We start from the raw sequence: 14,568 nt of genomic DNA, 5'->3' as shown, positions 1-14,568 counted from the left end.
AAAACTTGGAGGTTGATTCCAGTTAAGAATTCCTTATCTGTCTACAGTATCTTCCGTGGGTTTTTTTACACACTTTTGGATGAAAAGTATGAAAATGTGTTTGACTTGGTATTGTTATTTCTTTAAATATCCGAGACATGTATACTAAGGGGGAAAAAAAAATTGACTTGTATTCTGTTCCTGAAAAAACCAGAAGTTAAAATTTCAAGCTGAATATAGAAAGTATAAAATGGGAGGACATCTTTTGATTTTTGAAGCAATGATATGTTGAGATGAATCTGAGGTGTTTATCATAAGTTTGTTTCTTTTTCCTTGTCTTTTGAAACTGCTGGTTAATTATCTAGTTATCAATGTCTGCCTGCCTTGATTTAGATCAAAAACATGCTTGAAATCAACTAAATTTCCTTTACTTTTAGTTTTATAGTAAGTGTGCATTTTTTGCACTCTGTAGATGAAGAAACCAGACTGCAAAGAACAGTTTTTTTAAGTTTTGATTCTAGAACTGAACTCCTAATGCCCCCTGTGTAGGCATATGAGTAAAAATAATTCACTTTTAGGAAGTACTGGTTGCAACACATTCAGATCCTCAGGAGCTCTGACAATATAAGCCTTTTTTATTTGAGAGCTCTTGGCATGAATTAGGATCATAACTCCTCATCTAGGTTTTAAATTTAAATTTTAGCGTAAGACCTTACCAGAGAGACATGAGAGTTGGTATCAAAGGCAGGAGCACAGGGAGGGAGTGCATCTGTTCAGGAATGTACCAGTGAAAACATTGCTCCATCCACAACTCTCCAGGATAATCTTGTTGCAGAACCAGAAAAGGTGGAGAAAATCTCATCCAGTCCTGAATAGCTGGTACCTTGGCTTTATATCAGCTTGTTGTGGGAGGTACAGATTCACTCCTCTTCTAAATCAGTCAGATCAGGAATTTTTCAAGTAATGACCTGATTCTCAAAATTACAGATGATGGTTTTTTGACTGTGTTGTTTTTTTGTTAGGGTATTTGGTTCTCCCACACACACCCCTGTGGAAGAGTGAAGTAAGTTTAATAATAAAAAATACAAAGTTTCCTCAAATAGTTTTGGGATATCAAGCTATTAGCTGGTTGGAAAGCTATTGTATTGTGTGGCACTGTGCTGTTGCAAAAAGCAGAAGCTTCTGCCCTGGAGAGTAAGTGCAAAGCAGAAAGACCTCCTGTCTGCTCTTCTCCAGCCTACTCAAGCTAATACACCAAGGAAGTCTGGTTTAAAGGGGAGTACTCATGCATGTGACTTTATCTGCTTGTTCTGCTTGTAAGTCAGTGATTTTTTTTTCTTTATTTCCCCCCCCCCCTGCAGTTGTGTAATCTCAGACTGAGTAGCTTCTCTTTACCAGGGTGAGGCTCCGGGGTGCTCACTGCTGTAGTGCAGAGATGTTGCTGAACAAGTTGTCACTCAAACTGAGTAACAACTTTGACAAGCTCCGTGAGAGTAGTAGCCTAGAAACATAGCCCAGTATGTAATTTAAAGGCTTTTGTCTCACAGTCTTTAAAAGGGAGTCTAGTATTAAACAGGCTCTTTAGAGAGGGATTCACTGAGATGTTAGAGATGCATATCTGGTTTTGAACTTTGGATTTGTCAGTGGCATATGGAAAATGTCCAGAATTTCTTCTCTATGCTGGGACTTTTGTGTGTTTTTCTGAAGTCGGATATGAATCTTAGAAGAGTTTAGGATTCCCAACAAAGATAATTGCTTATTTTCAGATATTATGCAGATGTTTATATCTGTGATATGTTTGTAGCTTAAGCTCATACTATTTGACTTTTCCTTTTATAAGTTGTATGGATAAAGATTGAAAATGCTCTTAAATTTAAAATTCAATCAACATTACTTTCTGGCAGTCTTTCAGTAACTCAGTCACCCAGTCGTAGGAGGCAATGTACTGTTGAGTTGTAAGAATTAACAAAAGCTTTGCAAAGGGAAGTAAACTCAGCCAGATAACATATGATATACTCTGACAGCTCAATATGCCTTTTCTCCAACATTGATTCGTGCTTCTGTATACAGCCCTGAAGTAAAAATGCCTCAGTGCTGTATCTGTGTTGCAACTGACTGTCCTAAATCTGAAGTGCCAATTCATGTAAACTCAGTTCTTATTCTTGACTCCATTGTTTTTGAGGAGGAAAAAACAACAATTACTTTTACCTTTTAAAATTTTTTTATTTTACAGTGATGTTAAATTAATTTTGAGGAAAATGTACACAGTGTTCTAGAGCTGGGAAACGTATAAAGCAGGATGTTTTAAAGCACTTTTGTCTATGTATTCTTGTTTGTAACATTAATATATGTAGATTCCTCCTTTTACATAGCGTTGACCTCTCAAAATGTCTTGGTTAATTTTGCCAGCACGTAGCCCCAAGTACTGATTTTTATTACTTTTTGAAGTTTGAAAGAAAATAGCATTTGAAATTTTAAATGCTTATGTTAAAATTATTTCTAGGACATGAAAATTGAGAGGAAGTTGCACTCAAAATCAGAGTGTCTTGAATTTCTTTAGGGGACACTGAATAGTTTTCTGGAAGAAATATTTGAGTTGATGCACATGTTCATTTCTAGTTGGCAAAAGTCATCTTTTTCTAAGAAACTACTACTTTGGATTGAATTAACTTATTTGGAGGATGTTATTTTCCTCAAAAGTCATGTTGAGTTGGAGAACTTCTCACAAAAGAGTTTAATACAGTGTTACTGTACCTGAAGCACTAACTTCAGTCATCAGAAATTACTTTGTTTTAATTACAGAGGCATCTGAGACAGAGGTGAGAAGAAAAACCAGTCTGTCTAAGTAATTTCCGAATGCTCTAAACTACCAGAAGACTTAATTACTTCATGGGGGCCAGACTTGTGGAGATAGCATATATTTTAATAAGATAAACCTAGGAGAAACAAAGTTCTTATAACCCATGGATCGAAGGCTCCTATGAACACAGTGTTCCCTAAGAAGGAAGGTGGAGGGAAAAAGAAGGAGGGGAAGGAGTAAGAGGGAGAGAGAGAGAAAAGAGGAAACCTTGGAGCAGGCACAGTAGCTTATGAAGTGATATGACAATATGGGGCAATTTTCCTGAGTGACTGGATCCTGTAGCGTAAAGTAGGCAGCTTCACCCCCATCCTCAGTAACTTGGAAACTGATAGCATTATTAAAAATGAGCAATTGTTTTAACTTCAGGAAAGAAAACCAACCTATTTTTTTATTTGTGTTTGACTTGACAAACAGTCTTTGGACTTTGGTTAACCTAATCCAAACCTAAAAGTTCATTCCTAACATACAATCTGTCAGAACAGACCTTTGACGTAAATTCTTAAAATACTTTTCCCGTGTGCTATTATGCTTAACACTTTTACAGCCTTGTAATAAACTTTTCAGATGTGAAGGAAGCATAACATTTACATATCGGAACATATGTCCACAGCTGAAGAAATGTGCGGGCTTCTAATTCCAGTTTAGTCCCAGTAGTCTTTTAATATAGTTTATATTGTAGAATCACTGTCAAATATTTTCATTTTTATGGTCTGAAGGCTGTGTTGAATGAAGTTTTCTGAAACTGGCCTTTCAGAGAATCTGACGTCACGTGTTCTTGTGGACCGGTTCTTTTTTATCGAATTTTGGATTGTATCTGATGTGAAGTAGTAGACTATAGGGTCAAAACAGCAGTTTGAAACGGCGATGCACAGAGTGATGGGGTACATAGTCCTGACTGCAGTTACCACTGAGCAATTAATCCAGGTCTGTGTTCTCATAAGGGAGTAAAGTATTAAGGTAATGTTATAAGGCACAAAGCAGAAGCAGAATATCACCAAATGGACAACAATCATTTTGAGTACCTTTTTCTTGCTTAATTTATTCCGGCTTAATGTAAGCGGCTTATTCAAAGTCCGTAGGACCATAGTGGAGCAGGTAACATTCAAGATGAGTGGAATAAAAAACCCAACTGTTTCAATGAAGATGACAATCCGAGATAGGTAGGTTTTCCACGTGTCCTCCGAAAAGTTCTCAAAGCATGTCCTTTGTGCAGTATTGTTATGGCAGTTTGTAGACTGGAAAAAGCTTGCTGGTGTGCTGCCTGCTAACACAATTATCCACACTGCAACACAGACAATTTTTGCATTCCTCTTGGTTCGAAGAGTCTTAGATCGGAAGGGGTGTACGATAGCTAAAAAGCGATCTACACTTATGCACGTCAGAAATAAAATGCTCCCATACATATTTGTATAAAAGAGGGTGACAGAAATCTTGCAAAGAATGTCTCCAAATGGCCAGTTTCTGGTTACAAAGTAATAAATCCTGAAGGGTAATGTAAACACGAAAAGCAGATCCGATATGGCTAAATTAAGCATGTAAGTTGTAGTTTCATTTCGCACTTTTAAGGTACAAGTGAAAATGTAGATAGCCACACAGTTTGCTATGAGGCCGAGAACAAACACCATGCTAAAGATACACCCATACAAAGTATATTTAAAGGAGTCCTCAGTGGAACAATTAGAGCTTACCATTATAATGGTACGTTTAAAATTCCTGTGATTTGGAGGTTTCTCTGGTATTTTTATTGCAACTTTTTTGAAATTCCAGAAGAACTCGCAGATCAGATGTATTTTGAACAGTGTATTTTGGCAAATTTGTTGTGCTGTGAAGCTTCAGGGAAGAAAGGCGAGCTCTGTGGCAGGGGAGTACATCTCCAGCAGAAATCACCAGAAGGTCACTCTTTTCTTCCGAGTGCTATTTGTAATCACATAGCCAGTCGACAAAAGTCAGAAAAGGCATCATCTGTGGCAGATGAGATCACCTCAAAGCTTGCTTAGTTCCATTTCCCACCTCGATTCAATGAAGCCATTGTAGGGCTTTCTGCCTTACTCCCGGCTGCAGATCGTGACGGCAAAGCCTTGTCCATCCGAATGTACTGGGAGTATGTGCCTTGCGAAACGATTTCCTGGACGCCACAATGTGGGCACTTGCATTTCTCCCTCAGCCTTCTTTCTGTACAACAAGTTTTTCAGCTTGCTGGCTGGCCCCATGGGGCAGGAAGCAGAAGCAGAAGGGAGCTGCTTGCCAGGGCAGAAACCGAATTCCAGAGCGTGTTTGTTCCTGCAGCCCACAGCCCTCGGCAGCCCTCCTGCAGCCCAGCTCCTTCTGGAGAGGAGAGCAGAGCGCTCAGGCAATTTGTAGCATGACATCACAGGAAGAAGAGGCTGGGCGCTGAAGAATGGTTTCAGTTTGGTTTGTTTGCCTTCCCCTAATCTGATAACGTCTCTGCTGTACCTTGCAGACTGTAGCTTGCAGGCGTGCAAATGGTCACCAGCAGAGTGCTCCAGCTGCCTCTTAACTCTTTCCATGCTTCCTGAAAAGTCCTTTGTCAATGTTGCCAGGGCCTGAAAAATCTTTTTCTTTAGTCATGAGAAGACTTTGCAGTGCCTGAATAACCCTCATGCCTTAAAGTTCCTGTTTTTCTTTGGAGATAATAGTAATTGTGGGATTTTATACAGGATTGAATTAGCATTATGATTTTTGTTAGATATCTTTCCTTGTAATAGAGAACACATTAATCACCAGGAATCAGCTGAGTGGTTCTATCTAAATTCCCTCAATACTAAGCTCAGGAGGGACAAAGTAACATTGTTAGATAATTAAATAATTTTACCAAATAATAACTGAGAGAGGATTGCTCTTGGATATTCCCAGGACTGAGATGTGTTTCAGTGGGAGGAGAAATTTTTAACTTGTTCCATGTTAGAAAGCACACCCCAAGCTTTATTGCTAGCCAGAAAGGTGGGTCTTTAAAAAAAAAAATACACTTCAGGGTTTTTTTGAAATATTGTGATGCGGAAAGCATTTTCTTCAATATGTAAGCACAGAATTAATACAGCAAAATGCGTAGTGTACTGTGCAATTGTTTCTGGTGATTTAAAGGGGCCTGTTATCGCATATGCACAAAACAGTCCCATTAGTCACTGATTAATGAAACAAAAACATGTTATAACTAATTATATTGTTAAGTAAATATAAAAAAAACCCATCTCTTATTGCCTTTGGGGCAGATATGAGGTAAATCTCAGTTTAGACAGACTCATTTATTTAACAGTAGCTTGGATAGACTCACTTCTGGCATCAAAACCAGTCTATTTCTAAGTCTTAGAATAACAAATCTCTTCATATCTGGCTGGGTGGCATGGTTCTTTTGAAGTAGATTTTAATCAGTTGTACCTAAGCAAGGCTCTGGGCAGAACCTTTATAGTGTGCTGTGAAGAAGAGTAAATAATAGCGCTTCACAGGATTTTGGCACGATTTCTTGATGTAAGCCATGTCAGACAAAATTCAGAAACATGAAAAAGTGGTTCTTATTTTATTTCAAGTTTGCTTTATAGTTTTTTGTTAAACATTTTCACCTTGATTTTGAGTTGAAATCAAGCAGTTTAAGTTCAATAGGCTATAACCACAAGAAACCTTCTTGACTATTTTTGAAATTCATGCTTAATCATAAAGCATAGTGCATTTTGCACTTCTAAGTCAGCCAGAAATGAAAATGTGAGCTTGGCAGAGTCTCTCATGTGTCCAATTTAACTTGTACCTTAGCATAAAGTTTGTCTTACCTGACTTTACTCAAAAAAGCACATTAAATTTTGTTTCAGTTCCTGGCAACCTTGCATGGTGAGAGAGGGGTTTTCTTGCAAAAGTTCTGCATCAGGCTGTGGGAGCTCTGATCTCAGTTTTACTTCCTTTATACAGCAAAACAATGCGGGGCAGGCTCAGTTACTGGAATGAAAATCCATGAAGTACAGAAATTTGATGTCACATGTCAAAGCCTCAAGCAATAATTCACGTCTAGAGAGAGAAACTAGTGGAAATGAGTATGTCTCTCATCGATCAGTACTTGATTTTGGCATTTGGGCGAAGGTGTGGGTGCACAGAGGTAGGGTGGGACATCTGATCAGAGGCACTGTCCATTTTACCATGGTAAATGTGCTTTAAAGCAGTTGTGAAGGGGCATCCTCAGCCTTTGCTTCATCCATTGGACCCCCTGCCTTGCTATGGCCTGTGTTGTTGCTCCTGTTACATATGTGGATACTACTCATATCTCTATTTTAGAGTATCGTGTGTATACTTTTGTTGTCTTTGTGACTCTATGGCCCCTGTACCCTTTTGGTGTAGTACAGTACATGCACTTGGTATTAATTGAAGAGCTAAGTCATATTTGTATATGTCCAGAAATACCATTCAGATGCAGGATTTCTCCACCTTTGGATGAAAATTTGAAAACCCCAAGTTGACCGGTTTTTCATTGCTTTCATGTTTCAGCAAGGAAGGGTTATGACTGAGCGTGCAGGCTGAGTTATTTTAGTGTAAAAGTGTGAATGGCAAAGGCAAATTGTGTATCCTTTTTCTTAATTTAGATGTAGCTGATTGTTACCAAGAAGTGTTTAAATTTGTGTGAGCTTCTCCAAGCTGAAAAGCCTGTACTAGTGCTCTGGCAGCTGCTGGGAGTCAGGAGTAGCCTCCCTTCTGGCCAGGCTCCAGCATGAGCAGGGGCAAAACTTCATTGCACACTCCCTGTTCGCTGGATCTTGTTCTAAGATGTTGAGCTTTGTGCTGACAGGTTCAGAAAACAGTTTAGTAGACCCCAGTGCTTTAAAAATTTTTAAAGAAGTTTATCAGTTATTATGGAGAAAGAATTGACATGGTAATGACCTTGCTTATGCTCCTTCACCAAAAGCAATTTTCCTTTGGGATGGGGAGGGAGGTAGGCAGGAGGAAGCAGCTGCAGGGAGGACCCTGTATGCTGAGGGGGGTTTTTTCTCCGAAGGAAACAATGCTTTTGCTGCAGGGAAACGCATATGTAAGTCTCTCTACCTTTCTGCGTCAGGCAGGAATGAGTTAGGACCTGTCATTTGTTGCTAGTGCTAGATGAGCAAAGCCTGCATTTCCATTAACAGGCTTCCTCTGGCTCTTGAAGAGGCACCAAAGACAGAGTGAGCATGGACTCCTTAAAGGCAAGAGCTGATGAGATTCTTGAAATCATCTCTAACTTCAGCAGCAAAAGATTTCATGCACTGCTTCAACCAGTTACCACTTAAGTCTGCTTATATGAGTTTAGATATCTGAGTTGAGGTATCTAGGACTATTTACACCCTTAAGTGATCTTGGATTTGTGTGGCAAACTTATTCCAGCATTGAACAGGGGGTCGGAAGGAAAAGCACTTATAACCCTAGCAGTGTGCTAGTAGAGTGGCTGTAGGACACTGCTCCTTCCTGGTACCACTGGATGCCACATAGTTGAATACTTGCTTTCATTTATGACATGGGGGCAGGATCCCTTAAATTCAGAAGTCTAATTTGAATGGTAAAGAAATATTTCACTGAAATAAAATATTGGAAGGCTTCCAAATATTGGAAGGTTTTCCAAGCCTTTGGAGTTGTGCTGACCAGTGTTGGGTGTTCCTCTGGTGGTATGTTCCTCACCTTCAGTTCTGGTGGGTGCTTCTGAAACAGAAGTTGTAGTCAAAGGTGAAAGAAATTTTGAACTTGTCTTATGTACTGTATTTAGTCTGTGCTGATGCTACTACTAAAAGCTCTTTAGAGGAATAAGACCAACTGCAACATTAATAGTGTTGTAATAAATTTCTACAGTGTTTCCAAGGCCAGAGTATGCACTGTTAAATGATGCACAAAATGCTCTATGTAACTCCATTATTCAGTAACTAATGTTACTGCTTTCAGAGACACATCTGTGTCATGTTGCAGGCATTTGTTCATACTTTGCTTAAGCAAGCTTATGCAGAAGAACTTGTGCTATCTGTTGCAGTGAAGACAAACTGTGGCAGGACAGTATTTTCTTTGCTCTAAGTTGTTATTTATCTAGTCATTTTTATGGGTTTAGGCATTTCTTGTCTATTTACTGGAGTTCCTCTTTGAACATGTGTATGTACAGAAAAAAAATTGTTACGATTGAGAAGTAGAGCTGGGAACCAGGAAGTCTCTTTCTGGCTGTGCTACAAATTTTCTGTTCCAATCCTGGCAAAGTTTTCTGTGACTTTGTGCTCTAACTTCCCTCCCTATAAGAGTTCATTCACTTCCACACTGGGTAATTGCTAAATATAGTTTGAAGTCCTTGGATGGAGAACCCTTTATTAAATAGGATGTTAAGGTAGTGAATGTGGTGAAAATGTAGAAAGATTAAAATTTTGTCTTTTTAGATTAGCTTCCAGCCAAGCAAAAGGATCAATTAAGAGACGTTCAAATTACAAGTAAAAATTGAAAGAAAACCGTAAACATTTTTTCCACTGAAAGTTTGACCTTCTAGAGCCAGTTTTCTCAATTAGTTCTTCTTTTACTTCCTAATACACAGCAACCAAAAAATCTTCCAAGTATTAAAAAAAAAAAGGCAAGAGAAGTGAAAGTATTTGGGCTGTAGTCTATTAGGTTGTGTAATTGCTTAAAAAGGGAAAATGAAGCTCAGAATAAAACTCTAGAGTTCTTCATTCTTGCCTGTTGGAAATGCTCTTTTTTCTCTTCAGAATTGTTGCAATTTCCTTTATAGGAGATAATACAACTGCTCCTCTCCTGCTTGTAGAAAAAGGAAACAATTTCTCTCCTTTTGTATGAGTTTTCAGTTTGCTAGAGTCCTTTCTTTTCCTCTCTACTCTTGAGTTGATGGAGGGATTTTAAAACCCAAACATACATACAGGAAAGGTATTTTGAACCTGAGAACAATAGTTTGCTTTGGTTCTTTGTTCTTAAAAATATGTGAATATGACAATCATACTCTAAGAAATGCCACTTTTAGTCAAATTCTAGTTCTGAAACACTTCTTCACAGTATTTATTGTATATCTGTGTGTACGCAAGCAGTTTCTTTGAACCACTTCAGTTAGTTAAATGAAGTCCCTTCCTGGCTGTTTCCTATACTGTCCATGATGTACCTAGTAGTATAAAGAGAAGTGGACTAGAGAGAACATGTTTTGACTTAAGGAATAATATGTAAAAACTGATACAGGCAGAAAGGAAAACCAACGTGTTGATTAATAATTTTTAGGCAACTAAGAGACAAATAAGAATATTCTGCTGCTTCTGGTGTAAAACCTTCTCCTTTGAAATACAAACCTAAAGTGTTGCTGTTGGGACTGTGTTAGTCATTGCAGTATCCCTTAACATAATAGTATCTTTCAGAATATTCACAGGTCTGCTAGAGGCTTTCTAATTACTCAAACTTATGGAGGAACAACTTAAGAGAATGAGAAAATAAGAGAACCTTTAAAATTACTATTAATTTGACATTTTTTTTCTTGTTTTCTTTTGATTTTGTGTAAAAGTTTGTTGGAGAAGAGTTTTGGAAAAAGCTTTCCATGCACAGTGATGGAGAAAAGTGCAGAACTGTGTGCTGGAGTTTGTCATAGAAGTTCTGAAGATATTTTTAGAGTATTTCAGAAAATATAGGTACCCTTTGCTTACATTTTAGAGCTTGCTCTTGGCATTATTTGGTTTGTTACCCACAAGAGTTGAGACAGATTGAAAATAGGGGATTAATTTTTTAAAGTATAATACCGCAATTTCGAAAATAGTATCCATGATAGCACTAATAGAAAAATGCTATGTCTAATAGCAAAAGAAGCTTTTTTACAAGAAGCTCAAAGGTCCAGTTAATGCTAATGAACACGTTAGGGTTACCTAGAATTATGTAAACGTTGTCATGGAATATGCAGATTGGTTGTTTGCACTGTAAATACACAGGACCAGTTACAGCGGCACTTTAGGCCACTGACAAAGTGGCAGTGACACGACTGATAAATTCTTGAATGAAGGTTCTGGATTTACATTTTTTGTGTAACTCATGGAAAGTCCCAGGAGCAGTTTTTGCTTACATTCTCAAATATTTTGATGTGCAAAGCAAATTTTTCTGAGAATGCAGTTATAAAGATATCCAGAGGAAACAATAATTGCATAAGATATTGTCAACGTGTTGATTTGTTATCTGATATATTGAAAAGGGTGGCCCCCACCTGCCTCTAATACATGCAGCAAGAACATCTAAGAAATGGCACACCTGCTTACTCACCCCTGCACCTCAGCTTTAAATTCTTCATTTTCTGTAGCTATGAACAGTGTGTGCTGTGCATGTGTGTGTTAGGAGCTGTTGATTTAAACCTCTGACCCTTTTTGTGGTCTCATTTTAAGGGAAAATTTGCTTTGCAGGATGAACAAAATCATCATTTCCATTGCATCTTAATAAGCCCACTTGGCAAGATAAGAAACTCTTGAGAGATGATTGGAAATGGTTCTGCTGCCGTATAGCATAGAGGTCCTACAGTATGTGTAGTAGACATTGTACAGAGATTTGTTAGGGACAGTGACCTGGAGAATTTATAACAAGTATCCAGACACATCCTGAGGTGATGTTCAGAGTTACACTTTATAGTGCATAACTTCTTTATGTACACTGCAGTGTATTACCTGGAGAAAAGGCAACATGGCATCATGCCTTAGAAATGTATGTTAGACATCAGGTGATTGTGACATATAAATAAGTCTAGTTGATCTTACAGTAGGGGCTAGTAGAGGCTAGATAACAAGAAATCTTTTTGAGCTTTAATCTGTGGATGACCACAAATTTTTACTCAAAATACCTTTCAAGTATAAAACGTGACTCTCTTAAGAAAAAATAAATTTAAAAATCAGTTGCTATATTAAGCAAATACTAGGAATGATAGGAAGGAATAAGCCTCATTAATTATTTAGGAAACTGTTCCAAAAGATACAGGGTGAAATGGTCGTGATAACAGATCTCGTAAGAAAGACATTTGCAATTTGTGTAGTTCTAAGGCAATTACTTGTTATTTTTCAGATTTTTAACCTAAGTTTTTGCCCAACATGTATTCTCTGGCTATGATTAAGGTAGTCTGATTCAATGTCAGGATTACTGGTGTTACTTCACATAGTTCTTGAGGGTATATTTTACTTTCATGACAAATTACTTGCAACCACTGCATCCAATGCGTGCAACCTCTTTCAGTTTTGGCCACGTGGAGGCCTCTGAATTTGTACAGAGGATTTTGACCTCTACTTGCCAGAGGCAGCACAAAGCCCACAGTCACACTCCTATTCTCTTTCTTATAAAGGATAACATTATGAAGCCATTGAAAGAATTTGCCATAGTCATTCAATAAGATTTATGAGTTAATATTGTTTAAAAAACAAAAAAATCTATGGTATTAATTTGGTTTCCTTCAAAAAAGCAGAATGTAAGAAGTTAAGGGGGGAAAAATGTTTCAAAAGAATTGTTCAAGCTGGTAAACTAATTAGTTTAGATAAATACTGACATGAAAATGCTTGTCAGGGGAGAACTGCTGCCAAGAAGCAGAACTTAGGTTTGATTAATGTGAAGAACTATTACTTTCTAAATCTGTAAGTCAGCAAATAACCTTTTTAAATTCTGCATGATAAGATCACTTAAATGATTACGTAGCATATCATTAGTACTGGTAAACAGCATTTAGAAATACTTCAGCTCACTTTCCCCTATAGCTGCTCTTTTCTTCCAGCCCATATCCTGTAATTTTATGAAACCAATTCAGGACTTTATGAACTATTTTATTACATTGTTGATCACATTTAGCAGTTGCGTTTTCGGTGTGGCCATCAGCTAATACCTAGAAGGTAAGAAAGGAAATGTCAATTGACAATGGACAAAGGACTTGCTTCTCATGTGATAATTTAAAATTGTCTGCTGCAATCTTGGAGGAATTGAGTGATGTTTTCAAATGCAAAACATTTGTCATAAATGATCCATTTTTACTTGAATCTGTGTTAATAATCTTCCTGGAAGCGGCAAGGTGTCTCTCTGGGAGACATTGGTTTGACCCTGGCAGGAGAGGGGAGGCTGGAACCCACATCCCATGCCCTGAGCAAGTGTCTTTGTTATGAGGGATTCTCATCTTTTGCGGTAAGAGAATGAATCCTCTGAAACAAGATACTCCATCTCTGAAAATATTCAAGCCCTGGGTGGGATGGGGCTTTGAGCTACCTGGTCTAGTCAAAGGTGTCCCTGCCTCTGGTGAGGGGGTTAGAACTAGATGATCTTTAAGATCCCTTCCAACCCAAACCATTTCATGATTCTGTGATAATATATTTAGCCTCAGAAGGAGGTACTACATGAAAACCAGAAGCTTTATGCTGCAGTTCCCGGTGAGATATCCATGCAATAGTATTTGGCTCCTACAGGATACTTCCAGTGATGGTGGTAGAGGAAGATCCAGGTAGTGTTGAGCAGCATACACTGTCCTGCACACTCCTTACTCAAGTCTCTGGGTTTTGTTGAACTTTCTCAGCTGTTATCTATGGTGGTTTAGTGGTTCAGTGCTATAGCTGGAAAAGGTTAATTTTTGGCTATGCAAGTCTTTAAAATCTGAGGTAGAAGCAGTAGTATTGAAAGTCATTAGCTTTAAGTTTCAGTAGTTATCACTTACATCGTCTCTGAAAGAAAAAAAGAAAATCTTCAATGAGGGGGCAAGGGATAAGAGTGAGTGGATCAGGTACCGATTGTTGTGGAAAGATCACAAAGGTCCTACTTCTGCTTACAAATATTACCTTAAATTTCTCTGTACTTTTGTAATCCATTGGGTTCTGATACAGTTTTTATGGTTGACTTAAACAGTTTGAATGTGGGCTGTTGCTTGAAGTAATCCTACCGCTGTCCGTTTAAGCCTCTGTGCTTCTTCCCTTGTGCTGTGTGTATATATGCATATACATGAATGAGAAAAACTGTTTGGTTTAAAACTAATCCTAAAATATACATAATTTGAAGTCATAGCTGTGCTAACGGTGAAGCAAGGGATGAAGCAGAAAGTGCAGATGTCTAACTTAGAGAAGCGCCAGTGCACTTTGACTGATTTAAGCCACAGGGAAACGGTGCTGGAAGTGTTGTAGCAAAGTTCAACTTTGAGGCTTTAAAATCTGTATTGTTTTGACCCTTGGCCAGACATTAACTTAGTGTTTGGCTGTGTGAGGTTTAAAAGGCTCATCTAAGCTCAAGAGTGAGATCTATGCTTCTGGTCTACTACCCTGTAATTTATTTTCATATAAGTAGTTTGAAATAGTGGTATTTATAATGTAATAAAAGAGAGCAATATACACCTAATTGATTTTTCCACAAAGGAGGATAAAAATGAGTGGTAATACAGACACAGTATGCATAGTCATGCTTTCCTATTTAAGATTAATAGAGGTGATAAAGGATGTCAGCTTTGTAAGGCAAATATCCAGTGAATTGAAGATGCTGTTAGTTTTCTTACTGACTTCAGGGTGCTTTGGGCCAACTGGCTTCACTGCTGGTATTGGTTTCCATTTTTCTTGTCATGCTATGGTCTAAAGACTGCCAACCAGTCTAGAGAGTTGGAAAATCACACACAAATATGCTACAGATACCTCATTTCACCTGCAGTTAAAATAGACAAAATAGAGAGTCAGGGAGATAGATTCAGGTTGAAATAGTCATTTGTGGGTCTGACCTCAGAAATGTATTAATTAGCAGCCTCTTACTTCATTGGA

At 38.0% G+C, this 14,568-nt stretch overlaps 2 protein-coding genes across 2 annotated transcripts in view; one reads left to right on the top strand and one right to left on the bottom strand.

Annotated features, from left to right (window-relative positions):
- The window catches only part of RB1 (RB transcriptional corepressor 1), a 74,557-nt gene that overhangs the window by 38,921 nt on the left and 21,068 nt on the right, over positions 1–14,568 (top strand). The gene's annotated exons all lie outside the window — the stretch shown is intronic.
- Positions 2,182–5,205, bottom strand: LPAR6 (lysophosphatidic acid receptor 6). Its single transcript, XM_027721352.2, has one exon. It carries the CDS (start codon positions 4,528–4,530, stop codon positions 3,508–3,510), a length of 1,023 nt encoding a protein of 340 aa, XP_027577153.1. The 5' UTR covers positions 4,531–5,205; the 3' UTR covers positions 2,182–3,507.

This window comes from Pipra filicauda, unplaced genomic scaffold (genome assembly GCF_003945595.2).
Source record: "Pipra filicauda isolate LSUMZ 115617 unplaced genomic scaffold, ASM394559v2 scaffold28_size6257848_pilon, whole genome shotgun sequence".
Lineage (NCBI taxonomy): Eukaryota > Metazoa > Chordata > Aves > Passeriformes > Pipridae > Pipra > Pipra filicauda.
This window is presented reverse-complemented; position numbering and strand designations above follow the sequence as displayed.